Genomic DNA, 18,187 nt, shown 5'->3' with positions numbered 1-18,187 from the left:
TCTTTTTTTTTAATAACTAGTTAATAATAACTATAATATATTAGTAAGCATATTTATACTAGTAGAATATTAGTAGAAGCGTAATAAAGTTAATAAAGATATTCTTCTAATACTTCTCTAGAACTAGTAAAAGGTAGAGTAGTTTATACTTAGTATTTTAGTTAACTTTAGACTATTAGTAGATTATATAGCTATTAGTAAAGTAAGTAATAGTATCTATTATTCTCTACTAGTAATACTATTTACTAACCTATTAGTAGGTTATAGTATAACTCTTATAACCTCTAAGTAAGCTATTATAAATATATTTAATAATTTGCGTTTATAACTTCTTACTAAAAGAGATAAGAAAGTAATTATTACGTAGAAATAGCTATCTCTAGTTACTAGACTTTAAGTTACTAAGTTCTAAACAAAGACTTTTAATAATTAGATAATAGAGAATACGTCTATCTCTAGTCTCTAGAGCTTACTAGATAGCTATTAGATAGCTATCTATTTTATAGAGATAAGTAATAATATTATTAAGTAGTATATTATCTATACTCTTAAGATTATTATATAGGTTAGGTTAATTAGATAGAGAGAATTTAGTAATACTAATTAGACCTAGTAATAGACTAGTACTCTTATTAGTTTCTTAAAGTAAAGTAAGAAGTAATAGAAGATTATACTTATTATTACTAAGGTAGAGGCTTACTAACTAAATAGTAGCGTAGCTACCTCTATTTTAATAGTAATCTTTTAGCACTATTTAGTATTAATATTAGACTCTATTATTAGATATATTTTCTAGTAAGTTACCTATTCTTTAGATAAAACTATCTAGCTTAGTGCTTTATTTTCTAGGTTAATAAGTAATATAAAAGTTAAACTTTTTAAGAAACTCTAACTATTAAGCTTATTATTAATTAAGATATTATTTAGTATAAAAGTACTCTAAACTATAATAGTTAGTAAGAATTTATATAGTATTATTAACTTCTATAAGCTTTAGTTACTACTTCTTAAAAGCTTAAATAATAGTAAGAAGTTTCTTATTATATATCTTATAATTATATTTTATTAGAGTTATTTTCTTAGATATATACGCTACTAGATATATAGTACTATTAGCCTAAATCTAAGAGAGAATAGAAGTATATATATAGTTAGATATATTAGTTTTAAGAATACACTTAAGTTTAGAATTAAAGTAGACTAGCATAATATTACTATAAAAGGCTTTTTTTAATATAGTAAAGGCTTAGACAGCGTCTAGTATTATTAGAAAGTTCTTTAGCTTACTACGCGTAAAGTTAGTAAAAAGCTTTACTAAATTAGAAAATCTATAGATAAAGTATTAGTAGAAGTTAGTAAAGCTAAAGAAGGTTTATATGTTCTTAAGTGTTTATAGTACTTTCTAGTCTTATACTACTTTTACTTTATTAGAGTTTATCTTAATTCTATTAGTAGTAATAATAAAACTTAAAAACTTAACTTTAGACTTTATAAATTTAGACTTTAAAATATTTATAAGTAAGCTAGTATTAGAGAGATAGATAACTATATAAAGAAGATAATTCTTATACTCTACTATAGTCTTACTAAAAATAATAATATTATCTAAGTACGCTATATAGAACTTATTAAGGTACTTATATAAAATATTATTAATATAAGCTTAGAAAGTTTCTAGACTATTATATATTTTAAAAGGTATTACTATATACTAATAGAGATAATATAAAGTAATAAATACTAATAGATACTTATATTCTTTCTTAATATATATCTTATTAAAAATAGTAATAATATTAACTTTTAAGAAGTACTTAGCTTTAGATAACTTAGTAAGTATATTCTAAATAAGAAAAGGCGTGTTATAGTTCTTAATAGTGTAGATATTAAAACTATAGTAATTAACGTAAATATAAATACTACTTCTAAGTTTCTTTATAATAAGAAGAGGTACTATCTACTCTAATATTACTCTTTTAATATATCTCTTTTAGAGTATATTATTAATATATAGCTTTATAGTCTAAGCCTTATTATAGAATAGTAGCCTTAGTTATTAAGAGAATAGCTTAGATAGCTATTTAGTATTAGAGTTAAGCTAAAGTTTAATTTTATAGTTAATATTATAATAGTTAAATAGTATCTTCTTAGCTTTTTATAGGTTAAAGCTATAGAATATAGAGTAGAGTACCTTAGAAAGTTTAGATAAGATCTTATTCTTACTTAGAAGAGGTTACTATATTTTATTTTAGAACTTCTTAAAGTTCTCTAGTAGTACTTTAGTACTAGTAGCTTAGAGGTACTACTTATCTTACTATTTATTATTAGTTATAGCTACTAAGCAATATACTTTCTTTATAGTAGTAATAAGTATATTCTTACTTTAAGATATAGCTATAGCTACTACTTAACTAAATATTATAGTAATATTAAGTACTAGAGAAGTTTTTAGGTATTAAGCTATACTTAGATTTAGAACGCGCTTATAGTAGTAGCTACTCTAAGTAAGATAGAGTTTATAGTTAGAGATACACTACTATAAGTAGTAATTAGAAGAGAAGACTAATAATATAGTTTTCTAGTTAATCTAAAGCTAATATAGTTAGAACTAAGGTATTTCTAAGATTATCTAGACTCTAGAGAGCTTAGTAATGTAGATAGTAACTTATTTAGTATAGTTATTAAAAGTAATATTAATCTAGGTTATATACGTAACTCTAGTAACTTTAGAGCTATTAGCTAGTTCTAAAATAGCTAGGTTAAAGAGTAGAATAAGAGTATAGTAATATACGCGTATATAAGCGCTATTAATAAATATAAATACGTATCTAAAGTTATCTATAAGTTTAATATATTATAAAAAGAAAGTTATAGATAAAGAAAATATTATTTCTTTAAAAACTAGTTACTTACTAACTAAGAGCTAGTATAAATTACTATAGATAGTAGTAGCTATAACTAATAAGATATAGACTCTAGTCTAAGAAGCTTATTCTAAAACTATAATATAGTTCTATATAGCTTTTAGAGTAGAGTCTAGTTTATTATTATAGTCTTCTATATATAGAGAAGTAATAGAAAAAGATAGAGTAGATAGTAAAGTAAGTAACTTAAGAGTAATAGATAGTGTAATAGGTTTATGTAATAAAGGTTTCTAGAGATAATATTTACTAGAGACTACTAGTTTTCTACTTCTATAGAAGAGAACTTAGGTAATAGAAGCTAGGTATTAACTATACTAACTTAAATAGTAGCCTTAGAGATAGAAACACTAGTAATATAATAAGCTTTATTAAAGATAGTAAAAACCTTAGAGTAGTAGGCTATAGAGCTAGGCGTCTTAAAGTTATAGTAAAGTGCGTCTAAAGCGTTAGACTTATAGCTAACCTTAGTGCACTTATAGTAATATTCTATATTACATAATACTTAAGTTTTAATAAGCTTATAGCCTAAGTAAGCCTTAGAAATAATAGGTTATAGACTATTACTAGACGTAGAGACTACTATTATAGCGTTATTATAACTATAGTTACCTCTATTATTTTTACTACTACTATCTCTACTACTACTTCTTTCTACTCTAGTAGAGTAGGTAGTAGTTATAGTCTTAGAGTAGAGAGTAGTGTTTATCTATTTAAGATATTAGAGCTTCTTACTAAAAGCTCTAAAGTTTTTAGAAAAAGTATTATTATCTATAATATAGTTAATATAAGTATACTAGTACGCAGAAAGCTTCTTATAAAGGTAAAGAATTTTTTCTTTATTATCTTACTTAAGAGAAGTAATACTAGCCTTAAAGTAGATAAGATAAGCGCTAATATTTTTATTTAACTTTATTACGTCTTCTTTATTATAAAAAGTATACGTACTAAAGTAGTAGTTTAACTAACTATAGACTAAGTTAAGAACTTTCTAGACCTAGTTAACTATAGTAAACTCTTTACTATTAACTAACTAACTATTCTATATAGTAGCCTATATAGAGCTAGTAACGCGTATACGTAAGTAATTAAGTTATAGAGCTTTATTATTATTATATATATTAGTATAGATATAGAACTAGCTCTATATATTAAGCTTCTACTTATAGTAGTTATTAGACTTTATACTAGACTTACCTATAAAGACGCTAGGCTTAGGCTACTTTAGATAGTAACTAGTAGAGATAGATAACTAAACTAGTAGAAGAGCTAGTTTACAGCGTTATTATAAGAGATAATTATAACTAGAGTAAGGCGCACTAATAAGACTATTAGAGTTATTACTAAAATTAGAGTTATCTAAGTCTAAGTCTATAGAGGCCTAGTTAGTATTAGTAAGAAGAGTAAGGTAGGTAATTTCTTAATAAGTAGTAGTGTACTTCTTATACTTATTTTTATAAGTAGCTTTATAGATATTCTTACGCTTAATAGCCTTTTTAGCGTATTAAATAGCGTTAGTAATACGCTACGTCTATACTTAGAAGAAATAGTAAGCTTTACTATAGACTTAACGCTCTTACTCTATTAGATTAGTATACTTACTATCTAACTAGATAAGTTAATTATATAAGTTACTTATAAACTTATAAGCTATAGCAGCCTTAATATATAAAGTATAGTTAGTATTATATTTATTAACTAGAGTTTCTTTAACCTATATAACTCTATTATTAGTAATAGTAAGATTCTTATTAAAAAGATAGATAGTATTAAAGCAGTATTTAATTATATAGATAACTTAGTTAAGATTAATAGAACTTAGAGCGCCTTCTAATATAACTTTATTAAGATTACTAATATATACTAGATTACTATTACTATTATACTTATAAGCGCTAAGAATAGAATATTTACTTTTAACTTAGTTAGCCTTAGGTTATATAAACCTAGTAATCTTATACTACTATTACTAGAGCAGCGCTATATTATAGTAACTACTAGGCTTATTATTATTACTACTATTATTATAACTACTATTATTATTACTATTACTTTTATTATTATTCTAGATAGATTTATTAGTAGAGAATAGTAGATAATAAGTATCTTAGAGAAAGAATAGAGAAAACACGTAAGCTTTATCTTACTAGTAGATATTTACGTCTTTCTTAGCTACTATCTAGAAAGAGCCTAGAATATAAAAGCTACTACTATAGACGTAAGTAAGAGCGTTAGTAAAAGAACTATAGTAAAGCTAGACATTATCTTAGGCGCTGCTATAGTTCTTAGTAATATTAAGAAATAAGTTAAAAGAGATACTCTTAGTGCTCTTAGAGCTTTTAGAAAGCTCTATAAAGTTCTTTTAATAGTAGATAGTAGTAATATTAATATTACTATTACTATTACTATTACTTTTATCTTAGAAAGCTTTATTATTAGAGTTAAGAAGGTAATAAGTCTAGGTATTAGAATTAAACTAGAAGTTGTTCTTAAAGTTAAAGCTATCTAAGATATTAGATAAGCTACTCTTATAGAGGTTAGCACTACTAGTTAAGCGTAGAAGCTATAGAGAATTCTATAACTAGCTAGGTAGAAAAGAGCTAAATAAGATAGAGCTAAACGCCTATTAGAATAGCGTAGTGTAATACTAGAATTAATTAGCGCTTTAGGTAACTAACGCTATAGTTAGCTTAAGAAAGAATAGAGTAGAGAAGACGCTAGAGATAATTACTACCTATTCTAGCTTAGGCGTAGTAGTAGAAGTGTTACTACGCGCACTAGCAGCGCTAGGTAATAGAGAGTTAGATAATATAGTGTAATATATTGCAGACTTAGCGTAAGATTCTAATAGACTATAATAACGTGTAAAAGTCTTATAGAGATTAGATAGTTAATATTATATTAAATTATAATGTTATTATAGTAAGGCTTAAAAAAAGTACTTAGGAGTTAAATATATATAGTATAGGCTGTTAGCCTAAGGTAGGCCTAACGCCTAAGGAACTAAACTATCACACAAGAAGAGTAGGCCGAGCTAGAACCGATGCGATAGAGCTTCTATCCTCGGGCCTAGTTTTTGTAACAAAAAGGGCTCCACGATATCCTGCGTCTCAAACTCGTGCGAAGGAAGAGATGTAGCACGATTCCGAGGATACCATACTATTTCCAGACTTTATGATAGAAGTATGCGTGCCTTGATGCGGGATCCGTAAGGCGATCAAGGGTAGACCGTTGCTCCCTTCAGCGCATGGGACACGCGACACTCCCGCTTTTGCTCCCCGAGTACCTTTTGACGAACACAGTCCAAGCAAAGACCCTCCACCGTCTCACATATCCTATCGATCTCGGCCATAAGGGTGGCCTTGATGTGACGAGTAACAGACTTACAGACACAGGTTGAGGTAGTGCACCTATAAGGGCTATCTCCATAATTGGTGGTTGCTTCAGGCACGGCTTCAAGTCTGGACTTGATGATCGGGACTGAGTACTGATTGATGGGCCATAGACCGACGCGCTTGAGGTCTCGAAGGAAAGTACTGATGGCCAGTTTGGTCGCCTGGCAGAACTCATTTCCTGTGACAATCGAAGCAAATGCCGTAATGATATCCCTCTGATAACTCATCTGGCAAAACAGTACATGCTCATATACAAGCAAAGGTAAGAACTCGTGACCGTCCATAGCTTTTGTGACGCTGAAGATCGCGGTTTGACCTCGCACCAATCTCTGAGAAACCCTGGAGAATTCACCCGGCAACTCGAGGAGATGTGTAGCAAGAAGCATTTTCTCGAAGTCCGCAGCTTCGGGATCTCCAAGAAGGGCGGCGATCCAGATGATAGCCCATGATCTGACCCCATCCACGCAGTTGTACTTGTTACATGCGAGCGCGAGTTTGGACACTGCCATGGCGGTGGTTTTGACGGGAAGCTGCGATGTCTGGATGTGTGCGATCTTGCAGATCATGATGATGGACTCAGGATCGTCATCCGGAAGCGGGACTGTACGTGGTGAAGCTGGCGAGAGATTCTGGCCTTCGGAGAAGCGACCGTCAAACATAGCTGCAAAGACAGGTGAAGCGAGGCTAAGAGCCACGGATGCGACAAGGACGTTTCGAACACCCTCTCCGACCCCGTCTTTCCCTAGCTGGAGTATGACATCGCCTTTCTTCGCGATGACCTCTGCGTTGCCTCTGGTTGTAGACATTGTGGCAGTACCTATAATGATGTCAGTATACGACTTTTGCTGTCAGCTTGATGGGGACTCACCCTCAGACGTGCGCTTCCGTGGAGTAGCCAGCGTGGAGACTTTGCCTTCTTTGGATCCGTGGTGGAAGAAGAAGAACCTTGATTCGCGTCCCAATGTAAAAGGCTGATTCAGAAGAGTGTAGGAAGGATGGTGATTGGAAGGTTCTGACTGCGCTATGGGTCGCAATTGGAGCATGGGCTTACTCGCGCTCACCTTCACCTTCACTTTGTTTGTGAGCCATTTAGTGGGATGGGTAAGAGAGCGCTAGAATTGCTGGGTGGAAGATTTCATTTCCATTCAAATGAGCTCTTGCGATGAATTCCATGTTCCATTCCTTTACGGCTTCTGTGTACTGTTATCCGACGTATTCCGGAGTCCTGTCGTCATCTGATTGAGGGCGGATTGGAGCTACCCAGGTGGTAAAGCAAGACCAACAATCGTTCCAGCTACCTACCCCTGCGTAGAGTGCGACTCGAATACAATTCGCTGATGCATAGAGCACCGAGAGTTACCAGAAGCTCTTTTACAGACTGTCTGACTTTAGGACTACGTTAACTAAGAAGAAAATCGAACAGGCCTGCAGCCTACATCAACATGAAAACCTACAAGATAGGTGATCTGGCGTTGATGTAGGCCCTAGATCTGTTCAGCTTTTTCCTTGTATACCTAGGTAAGGTGGGACGGTGTGACGACATTATGGCCTGTACGGCGCACACCTCACAATTATGATCGTGAACGCAGCAATGCGAGGGTTTAGACAGTCTCGTGGAGGGCGGGAAGGCTATTATAAAAGCTAGTATCAGTTGTATACAAAGATGTCAGGCGACTTGATCTTTGAGCTGTGATGAAGGTGATCGAGAGGATGCGGAGCTGCCGGAGAAGCTGTGTGAGTAATACAACGATAGGCAAGAGCGGGACCGGATAGCTGAGTCTCTTCATCGACAGAAGATGCCTCCGTGAGATGTCGGCGAGATGACACTATGACACCATCGGGTCTCTCAGCTACATCGGGAGAAGGGATGCGTAGTGTCATTCTGTGGATGTGGTGGGGTACCTGGAAGCTGGAACTACCGAAACGCGAATTTGGCGCGCGCGCACCTTCCGAACGAGCTTCGGCCGAAAGATAAGAACGATCTCCAGCCTGCCGCCGTCTAAACCGAGACAAACCCCCTGCGCCGACCGTCGCCCTGGCTTCCCGCGAGTTTCGTCAGACGCAACGGCGACATCTCGCATCCGCAGACTGCGAGCTTGAACCGCTGCAGCTCCGCATTTCCTGTGCTGCCGCGGACAAAGTACAAAGCGGCATCTAGATTGCTCGGACGCAAGCCCACTTTCCTTGGATTTGCCATCGCTAGCACGGGCACGACCTTCCAGAGATGCTGTGGGTGTGTCGTCCGAGCCCACAGTTCTCTCTACGCAAGATGCATTTTCCTGTGGTCGCATTGGAAGCTGGAACCCAGCGAAAGCCCTGTGGACAGCCATTCGAACAACACTTCATCACGACCTTCGGGCCTCTGAGAGTCACAATACCAGCTCCGTAAACCATATTGATCCTTCCACAATGCCGAATTGAAGCTATTCGGGAGCTCTCCATATGGAGCTTTAGCGTACGCCAGTGAAGTGCCACTCCCAGGCCTCGATTTACGTACATTCTTGCTCGATCGGGTCAAACGACCACGCGCTACTGGAGCTACCGTGTTGACCCACGCCCGCAGACTACGCTACGGGCTTCTCGGCGAAGCTTCGTGAGTATCAAACGGGTAAGCAGCTGGTAGAGCTCCCCTGGCGCGTCTGTGAGCTGATTCGCGCCATTGGACGCGACCCCGCACTATCAGCGATGCGAAGTAATTCCAAACACGACCGTCACACCCGCAGCGACCACTTGTCTGTGTGGGAATGTCGCATCACCAAGTGGGGATGACCGACCTCGTCTGCCTGGTGACCCAGGGATCAGAGGCTGAAAGTAGTGAGAAGATCGTGCGGCTGCTCGGCGGTATATAAAAGCCCCCTCACGAACCCCTCAATTGCTCTCACAACACCAACATTGTCCAGTGTAGCATCCGGTCTTCCATTTAACTTCTCTACCATACACCGACGTCACTTCGGCCCGCAAGAGGTATACCGACCCACGCACCCCTCACTTCCCCCCTGCCGGGACGATAGGCTGACATACCTTGCGTCAGGAATACGTACCATTCGTTGTACCTTTGCCGGCTTCTACTATATATCTCTCCCTCGGAGCCTCAATTGTTCTACTATCAGTTCAATAAGTCAAAATGGTATTTCTCCGATCTGCTTCTCGCCTTGCGCGCCCTGCCTCCTCCCTCCTCAGCGCACGCGCCGGACCTCGATTAACTTCGTCGCTCCGCCAACCGAATGCTTTCAGAACGCTGACCGCGACGGCTTCACAACAGGGCAAAGTTCTTCTCGTCCTCTACGATGTAAGTGTCCATGGTACTCCCAATGCGCGTTGGCATGTCTAACGACAACACTAGGGTGGTGTCCACGCTGAGCAGGAGCCTCGCATGCTCGGAACTACCGAGAACGAGCTAGGCATCAGGAAGTGGATCGAGGAGCAAGGCCACGAGCTCGTCACCACCTCCAACAAGGAAGGCGAGAACTCCGAGTTCGACAAGCACCTTGTTGATGCTGAGGTTATCATTACCACTCCGTACGTCAGAGCTACCCCGCAATGCCGCTAAGCGCCCCACATGCACGCGTCAAGCTTCGGCCGGACGCGCTAAGGCTGCAAACACCATCCGAGCCAGCATCAGCTAACAGATCGCGATCAACAGCTTCCACCCCGGTTACCTCACCGCAGAGCGCCTGGCCAAGGCTAAGAACCTGAAGCTTGCCGTCACTGCTGGTATCGGATCTGACCACGTCGACCTCAATGCCGCCAACAAGACCAACGGCGGTATCACCGTCGCCGAGGTCACCGGCTCCAACGTCGTCTCCGTCGCCGAGCACGTTGTCATGACCATCCTGACCCTTGTTCGCAACTTCGTCCCCGCCCACGAGCAGATCGCCAAGGGAGAGTGGAACGTCGCCGAGGTCGCCAAGAACGAGTACGATCTCGAGAACAAGGTTGTCGGTACCGTCGCTGTCGGCCGTATCGGTGAGCGTGTGCTCCGCCGTCTCAAGCCCTTCGACTGCAAGGAGCTTCTGTACTTCGACTACCAGCCCCTTTCTCCTGAGAAGGAGAAGGAGATTGGCTGCCGCCGCGTCGAGAACCTCGAGGAGATGTTGGCCCAGTGTGATGTTGTCACCATCAACTGCCCGCTCCACGAGAAGACCCGTGGTCTCTTCAACAAGGACCTCATCTCCAAGATGAAGAAGGGCTCATGGTTGGTTAACACCGCCCGTGGTGCCATCGTCGTCAAGGAGGACGTTGCCCAGGCTCTTAAGGACGGCCACCTCCGTGGATACGGTGGTGACGTCTGGTTCCCTCAGCCCGCCCCCAAGGACCACCCGCTCCGCTACGCTCAGAACCCATGGGGCGGCGGCAACGCCATGGTTCCTCACATGTCCGGTACCTCGATCGATGCCCAGGAGCGATACGCCAACGGCACCAAGGCTATCCTCGACGAGTACTTCTCCGGCCGCGAGAACTACCGGTAAGTTCTGACTGTTCAAAATACATGTAAGACATATACTGACTTCGTACCTTAGTCCTGAGGACTTGATCGTTCACAAGGGCGACTACGCCACCAAGGCGTACGGTCAGCGCAAGTAGAGGAGCGGTTTTCTTCAGCAGCCTTCTGTCTTCTTTGAGCGATTTGGCACGAATTTCTTTGTTTAGGCTTGGGCGTCGAATGGGTATTTCCGCCTACCTATGTACATGAATATATCCACCTGAACTCCAACTCCAACTCCAGCCGATGATGTGATGCATGAGAAAGTTCCAAATTGTACGCAAAGTGATGCAAACACCTCATACGAAAAGTTCGGACACCTACCTCCTAGAAGTCCACATTACCTTAGGGCTTTACATAACTTCAGCTTTTATGCTAATGTAGACGGCAGTGCAGTTGTTCGTGTTTTCTTGTATGAGGAAGGGTATTATAGAAATCATCGATGTCGTGACAAGGACCGCCGCCTCTCGTCTTCATGCTCATCTTCACTGTCATCCTTGAAGCCTTCCTCCAGCTCGCGTCCTAACCGCCGCTCTTCCTCCATGATGCTCCGGCGTTGTTCAAGGGCTTCTCTCCGCCTCTCATCGATGGGGTCAAAGCCGACCATGCCCTCCCCCTCCTCGTCGTCAAACAAGTCATCGTCGTGTTGTCCGCTCCCGTCCACAATCGCGCGCTGTCTGACCCAAGCGGAAGGCGCGAAGAGGTTGTATAGGGCATCCGAGAGGTTCGTCCGCCAAGAGGACGGGAAGTCGGTCACACTCGCGGGCATAGGCAGGTACTGGCTATAACGGCTGCGGTGCCGGCGCACAAAGGGCAGCACGAGGAAGACTAGCAGGACATAGAGGAGGGCAGCGAGGAAGAGTGGTACGAGGATGGTCTGGAGGCGCATCGTCAGCCTCCACATGGGGTTGGTGTGCGCGGTGGGTCGCGTTATGCGCTCACCGCCCAAGCTTCCTGTACGTGACAGCTGTCACTCACCTTGAGGAAATGGGTAAAGCCGGCCATGGCTGTGGATGCATGTGCTAGTGAGGGTGCGTGAACTGGCGGAGCGCGTCCTTTTGATCGCCTAGGGCTGATGCGAGGCCGGGGCTGCTAGCTGTGGGTGGTGGACGTGGACAGCCGACGTGGTGTTGAGACGTAGTGCGCCAGGCGTGAGGAAGGTGCGACGGGCGAGTGTGCAGGTGCTGTGCCTGCTGCGCCACAGACAGGCGGGATGTACTGGATGTGCCGGGAATAGTTGCTGGCGATGTCGAGGCCGATGGGAGGACGCCCGTCGCGTAGGCCGGCTAGGGGTTCGTCTGGGCATGGATGGCAGATGGCGCCACAACACGGACGTGCGCACGTCTCAGGAGAACGTCGGAGCCAATGCGGCCATGGCGGGTGGTTCGCGTGCTTGCATATCCACGCGGAGCAGCCCTGGCGCGCTGTAACTATGAGACGTGGTGAATCGGCGCTGTGGAGATCAAATGGCCGCGTCCCAGTCCTGTCTACTTGCCATGCAGTCACACGGGGGGCGCTAGTTAGTTACAGTATTCGGCAACTTCCCACTCCCTCTCTCGCAGCCGCATTGCTGCCACGACGGCGCCCCAGGAATTGCTTCTCACCTTCGACTCACCGCACGCAGCCCCGCACGCTCGTTTCAGGACCACACACGCCCGCTGAGGCAGCGGCATCGTCACCTGCGCCGTAGCAGCGAGGCGGGACGCATTGCTCCGCGAAGGAGGGGGACGCAGACACGTCGGGCGGCGCGCTCCCAAGGCGGCAGAGCATTGGGCATAGGCTCTCGCTATAGGCATGGACAGCAAGGGTCGGCAATCTTCCGCCGGCAAGTTCTTCGGACGACGCCTGCACAAAGACAAGGACAAGCACACGGGCGACGCCAAACACACGACCACATCCTCCACCGACAGCCCCCCGGGGAGCTCCCATGGCTCGCTCTCGTCACGACACTCACACAGACACTCCATCGGCGGCGCTTCGATAGACCAGCGGCCCGTGTCCATGACGGCCGAGGGCATCTTCGCGCGAGCTGGCCCCGTATCCTCCATCGACCCCCCGCGAGACGACGCCTCCAAGAACGCCGAACCGCTGCCGCACCACCTCAACAAGGGCGGCGGCGACTTCCATCAGTACCCCGTCTTCAACGCCACCGCAATGCCCCAGAACGGCTACTCCAACCCGGGGCCGCCGCGCCCACCGCCCCATTCCCTCGGCACCACCATCGCCTCGAGCAACCCAGGCGACCGCGGCGTCTCGATGCAGCAGTGGGGCGCGCGCGGGAGCAGCAGGGACGGCAACTACTCATACTACGCCGGCACTGACTCCTCCAACAACACGCGCACCTCGTCCGACCAGGCGAGCATCTATAGCAATGACTCCAAGTCGCGCGGCAGCAACGTCTTCTACCCGCAGAACCCATCTCAGAGCACCATCTCCTCCATAGGCCTCGATGCCGGCAGTCTCCTCCCCACCGCCGTGTCCACCCCCCGCGACTCGCACCGCCATCTGCTGCACTACAACTCCTCCTCGCCCTCCGCGTCGCAGACCTCGTTCAACCAAAACACACTCAGCATACAAAGACCGCCAGACCATGTCGTAGAGAAGGAGTTCATGAACCTCATGGTGAAGCGAGGATGGAAGAGCTTACCAGAGCAGGCGCGGCGGCAGATGGAGGCCTACAAGATTGACAAGAAGTGGACCCTCGTCTACCAGGACAAGCTGGCCGAGTTCAAGCACGAGGAGAAGAAGCGCCAGACGCAGCGGATAACCTACGGCGGCCCCGGTGCCGGTGGAGGCCAAGACATCCTCATGCGCGCAGAAGAGGAGGGCTCGCCCGAGTGGTACGTCAAGAAGGTCATGGACAACTCCATATCTATAAAACAGATGTCGAGTTTGGAGATCAGTCTGCGCACACAACCCATCGCCTGGGTCAGGGGCTTTATCGAAGCGCAGGGCCAAATCGCCCTCACGAATGTGCTGGCCAAGATCAACCGCAGGAAGACAACAGGGCCGGCGCCCCCTCCCAGCGTCATGGCGCAAAAGGCAGAGAACGACGTCGAACGCGAATACGAGATCATCAAGTGCTTGAAGGCCCTGATGAACAACAAGTACGGTGCCGACAACGCCCTCAACCATCCGTCCATCATTCAGGCGCTGTGCGGCTCTTTGATCTCCACACGGCTCAACACACGAAAGCTTGTCTCAGATGTCTTGACCTTCTTGTGCCACTGGGGCAACGGAAGTGGACATGAGAAAGTACTGCAGGCACTCGACAATCTCAAATCGCAATATGGCGAAAGCAGCCGTTTCGATGCATGGATGCGCATCGTCGAAGTCACGGTCGACGGCCGTGGCAAGATGGGCTCTATGGTAGGCGCTTCAGACGAAGTCCGCAGTGGAGGTATCGGCGTAGAAAACCTGCTCATGGAATACGCCATCGCGACACTCTTCTTGATCAACATGGTTGTGGATGCCCCGGAGCGCGACCTGCAGCTTAGGATGCACGTGCGAGCCCAATTTACAGCATGTGGCATCAAGCGCATCTTCAACAAGATGGAAGGCTTCCAATACGATGTCATCGACAAGCAGATCGAGCACTACTTGGACAACGAAGCTGTCGACTATGAGGATTTCCTTCAGAAGGAGAACAGCTCTATGGTCGAGGGCGTCGAAGGCGAAACCAAGGATCTCAATGACCCTCTGCAAATCGCAGATGCCATCATGAGCAAGATTGGTGGCACTCGCGCGCAAGACTACTTCACGTCAGCTATGCAACACTTGCTGTTGATGCGCGACACGGAGAGCGAGGATCGATTACGGATGTTCCAGTTGGTGGACCAAATGCTGAGCTACGTGGCTATGGACCGCCGACTGCCAGACATGGACCTCAAGCAGAGTCTGAACTTCACTGTGCAATCTCTGCTTGACAAGCTGTACACCGATTCCGAAGCCCGACAGGTTCGCGATGAAGCAGTCGAAGCACGACAAATCGCAGACTCGGCTATTGCAGAACGCGATGAGATGAAAGCGCAGCTGGAGCTGGGTGCAGATGGCCTAGTCTCTAAGCTACAGAAACAACTTGCTGAACAAGAACGTATCATCGAGCTCCGTGGTAGGCAAGTAGAGACGATGAAGGCCGAGCTAGCGGAAATGCAGAGGATACGAGCACAAGAACTGCAACGCAACGAACTGGAGACGCGAGAACTGTACTTGATGCTTAGGGATGCTCAGGACGTCGCAGCGTCGGCAGCGAAGAAGTCTGGTAAAGACGGGCTCGCTACCACCGATCCAGCTCAAATGCAGGGTATCATGGACCGCGAACGTCTGATGAACAGACTGGAGATCCAACTGCAACGAGCCAGGACACAAGCAACACTGGAGGGCAAGTCCCTGCAGATGCAGCCCAGCGAGAAGCTTAGGGAACTGCGAGAAAAGATGGAGGGCGACATGCCTGGCATGACCGAACAGGGCTATGGTGGCCTCGAAGCCAGCTCATTCGGATCAGTACGTGCCAAAAGTGGAGTGCCCCGCAGGAAGCCCCTCCCTGGCCTTCCTGGCCAGATTGGTGAGGATGCTGAGATGTCGGAGATGGACGATGATGATGCTGTCATCGAGAAGCCCCGTCTGATCCAGATGCACAAGCCAAAGCTCAGCACTTCGACAGCCAATGCCCTCATGGCGGATATCACAGCGAACGTCAAGCGATACGAAGACTCTGATGCTGAAGGGGATGGCGTTACTACAGGACCATCGCATCCCAGCCTCGAATCCGACTCACCAAAGACACCAGGCGATAATGAGGCACCCAAAGCCAACATCCCTCCACCTCCACCCCCACCTCCTGGTGCCCTTGGGTTCTCGAACAACATTCCTCCTCCGCCTCCTATGCCCGGTACTGCTGGTCCTCCACCACCTCCGCCGCCGCCGCCTCCGCCAGGCAAGCTTGGCTTCAAGCCCGGAATTCCTGTACCACCTCCTATGCCTGGAGATGGCAGCATGCCACCTCCTCCACCACCGCCACCACCAATGCCAGGTGCCAAACGTCCTGGATTCATGCCCAAGGCGCCTGGATTTGGCGCTGCCCAACAATTTGCTCTTTCTGGACCGCGACCGAAGAAGAAGCTCAAGGCCCTGCATTGGGACAAGGTCGACCAACCTACTACCACTGTCTGGGCCACTCGCGGTCTCAGCTCGGAAGAGAAAGAAGAGAAGTACCAGGAGTTGGCAAGGAAGGGTGTTTTGGAGGAAGTCGAGAAGCTCTTCTTGGCAAAGGAGATCAAGGCGATTGGCAAGAAATCTGGCAAGAAGGACGACAAGAAGCAGATCATCTCTCGCGACCTCATGCACAACTTCCAGATCAGTATGGCCAAGTTCTCATCGTACGGAGTTGAAGATATCGTAAGGATGATCATCCACTGCGACAACAAGATTCTGGATGATCCTGTCACTATGGAGTTCTTGCAGAAGAACGACTTCTGCGATATTCCCGATAACACCGCCAAGCTCATGGCTCCCTACTCGAAGGACTGGACTGGACCCAATGCTAGCGAGAGCAAGCGCGAACAGGACCCGAACGAACTCACACGAGAGGATCAGATCTACCTTCTCACTGCCTATGAACTGCATCACTACTGGAAGAGCAGGATGAGGGCACTTGCGCTTACTCGTACATACGAAACCGAGTATGACGAAATTTCTAACAAGCTGCTGGAAATCTCAAGGGTATCAGAGAGCCTGCGTGATTCGTCAAGCTTGATCAGTGTTTTGGGTCTCATTCTCGACATTGGTAACTTCATGAACGATGCCAATAAGCAAGCCAGTGGTTTCAAGCTGTCTACACTAGGACGACTAGGTATGCTCAAGGATGACAAGAACGAGTCCACATTCGCCGATGTCGTTGAAAGGATCGTCCGCAACCAATACTCTGGATGGGAAGGCTTCACCGATGAGATCAGTGGCGTTGTAACAGCCCAGAAGATCAACGTCGAGCAACTTCAGACCGATGCCAAGAAGTATATCGACAACATCAAAAACGTTCAGATGTCGCTAGACTCTGGTAACTTGTCCGATCCGACCAAATTCCACCCAGAAGATAAGGTCGCCATTGTTGTACAGCGGAACATGAAGGAGGCTAGAAGAAAGGCAGAGCAGATGCAGGTTTTCCTGGAGGACATGCAGAAGAGCTACGATGATATTATGGCGTTCTATGGTGAAGATCCGACCGACGACAGTGCGAGGAGGGATTTCTTTGCGAAGTTGGCCAACTTCGTCCAGGAATGGAAGGTAAGTCATTTCCAACCCCCTGTCCTTGTGATCACGATGCTGGCTTTACACGGCTTGGTTATACATCGCTATAGATCAATTGCTAACTTGCTTGTAGAAATCCAAGGAGAAGAACACCACTCTCGAAGAGCAACATCGTCGCAACGAAATTTCCATGCGTCGCAAACAAGCGCAAACCGCAAACCCTCTCTCACCCAACGCCCTCTCCTCGGACTCCGATGCTCCCAAATCACCCGCATCCACCGGTGCTATGGACGACTTGCTCCAGAAGCTACGTGCTGCTAAGCCCGAAGCAAGAGATCAACGCGATCGCCGTCGTCGCGCCCGCTTAAAGGACAGGCACCAGGTACGCGTGGCTAGTGGCCAGAAGATCCCAGAGATCGGCGTCAACATGGAAGATGGCGGAGAGGGTGCCGAGGGTGAGGATGAGAAGAGCAAATTGCTCAGTCCCACCAGCGAGACTGCGGAAAGCGAGGCTAGTAGCACTGCTGGCCCTGCAGCCGCCGCCGCCGGTACCGCCGAAGCGGATATCGCAGACCGCGCTGCTGCCATGCTAGAAGGTCTCCAGTCCGGAACTGGCCTAAATAAGGATGGATCCCTATCCGTCAGGCGGAGAAGAGAGAGCGCGGACACGGAACGACAACGAAGGAGAAACCGACGCAATCAAGCTTCCGCCAAAAGCGAAGACGGAGGCATCTTGAGCCCGACTGCCATACCCGAAGAAGGCGAAAGTATCATCGACGGTGATGGCGCCGCCGACCAAGAAGGCGACGAATCAAGAGATCCCACGACGCCAGTCACAGTCGTCCACCCACCGAGTCCGGAATCAAAGGGGAGAGATCTACCCACGCCACCGCCGGAGGAAGGCTGAGCAAGCCACGTCGATATCGAAACGTTGTCATGTCACTTATTAGGGACGCGCTGCTTGCACTACCACTACCTTCGTTGTTGTAGCAAGGGAAGCCATACACTTGAAAGGAAGGGAAGGGAAGGAAGCCAGTTGGGAAAATAATTTTCGCGATAGCCCCATTTTCGACTTCGATACCCGATCGCCTTGTTTTTTACTTTATTTTGTCATTTTCTCGCTTGAGCAAACTATTAGCCTT

General features: G+C 45.4%; 4 protein-coding genes across 4 annotated transcripts; 2 read left to right on the top strand and 2 right to left on the bottom strand.

Moving 5' to 3' along the window:
• Window positions 1-6,304: 6,304 nt before the first annotated feature.
• J4E83_002878 (uncharacterized protein) lies at window positions 6,305-7,122 on the bottom strand (the record flags this gene model as incomplete). The annotated part of the gene is made up of 2 exons (XM_049329819.1): window positions 6,305-6,331; window positions 6,373-7,122. 2 exons carry the CDS (start codon window positions 7,120-7,122, stop codon window positions 6,305-6,307), a joined length of 777 nt encoding a protein of 258 aa, XP_049191498.1.
• Window positions 7,123-9,440: 2,318 nt separating this feature from the next.
• J4E83_002877 (uncharacterized protein) lies at window positions 9,441-10,900 on the top strand (the record flags this gene model as incomplete). The annotated part of the gene is made up of 4 exons (XM_049329818.1): window positions 9,441-9,605; window positions 9,660-9,835; window positions 9,960-10,781; window positions 10,837-10,900. 4 exons carry the CDS (start codon window positions 9,441-9,443, stop codon window positions 10,898-10,900), a joined length of 1,227 nt encoding a protein of 408 aa, XP_049191497.1.
• A 335-nt stretch (window positions 10,901-11,235) lies between these two features.
• Window positions 11,236-11,804, bottom strand: J4E83_002876 (uncharacterized protein; the record flags this gene model as incomplete). Its single annotated transcript, XM_049329817.1, has 2 exons — window positions 11,236-11,676; window positions 11,778-11,804. The coding sequence occupies 2 exons, from the start codon at window positions 11,802-11,804 to the stop codon at window positions 11,236-11,238; spliced, it is 468 nt and encodes a 155-aa protein (XP_049191496.1).
• Window positions 11,805-12,593: 789 nt separating this feature from the next.
• J4E83_002875 (uncharacterized protein) lies at window positions 12,594-17,952 on the top strand (the record flags this gene model as incomplete). The annotated part of the gene is made up of 2 exons (XM_049329816.1): window positions 12,594-17,081; window positions 17,179-17,952. 2 exons carry the CDS (start codon window positions 12,594-12,596, stop codon window positions 17,950-17,952), a joined length of 5,262 nt encoding a protein of 1,753 aa, XP_049191495.1.
• Between the last annotated feature and the right edge of the window lie 235 nt (window positions 17,953-18,187).

The sequence above is a fragment of the Alternaria metachromatica genome (genome assembly GCF_023757995.1).
Source record: "Alternaria metachromatica strain BMP 0045 chromosome Unknown scaffold_4, whole genome shotgun sequence".
NCBI lineage: Eukaryota > Fungi > Ascomycota > Dothideomycetes > Pleosporales > Pleosporaceae > Alternaria > Alternaria metachromatica.
Note: the sequence above shows the minus strand (reverse complement) of the source record. Positions and strands in the feature narration are given on the sequence as shown.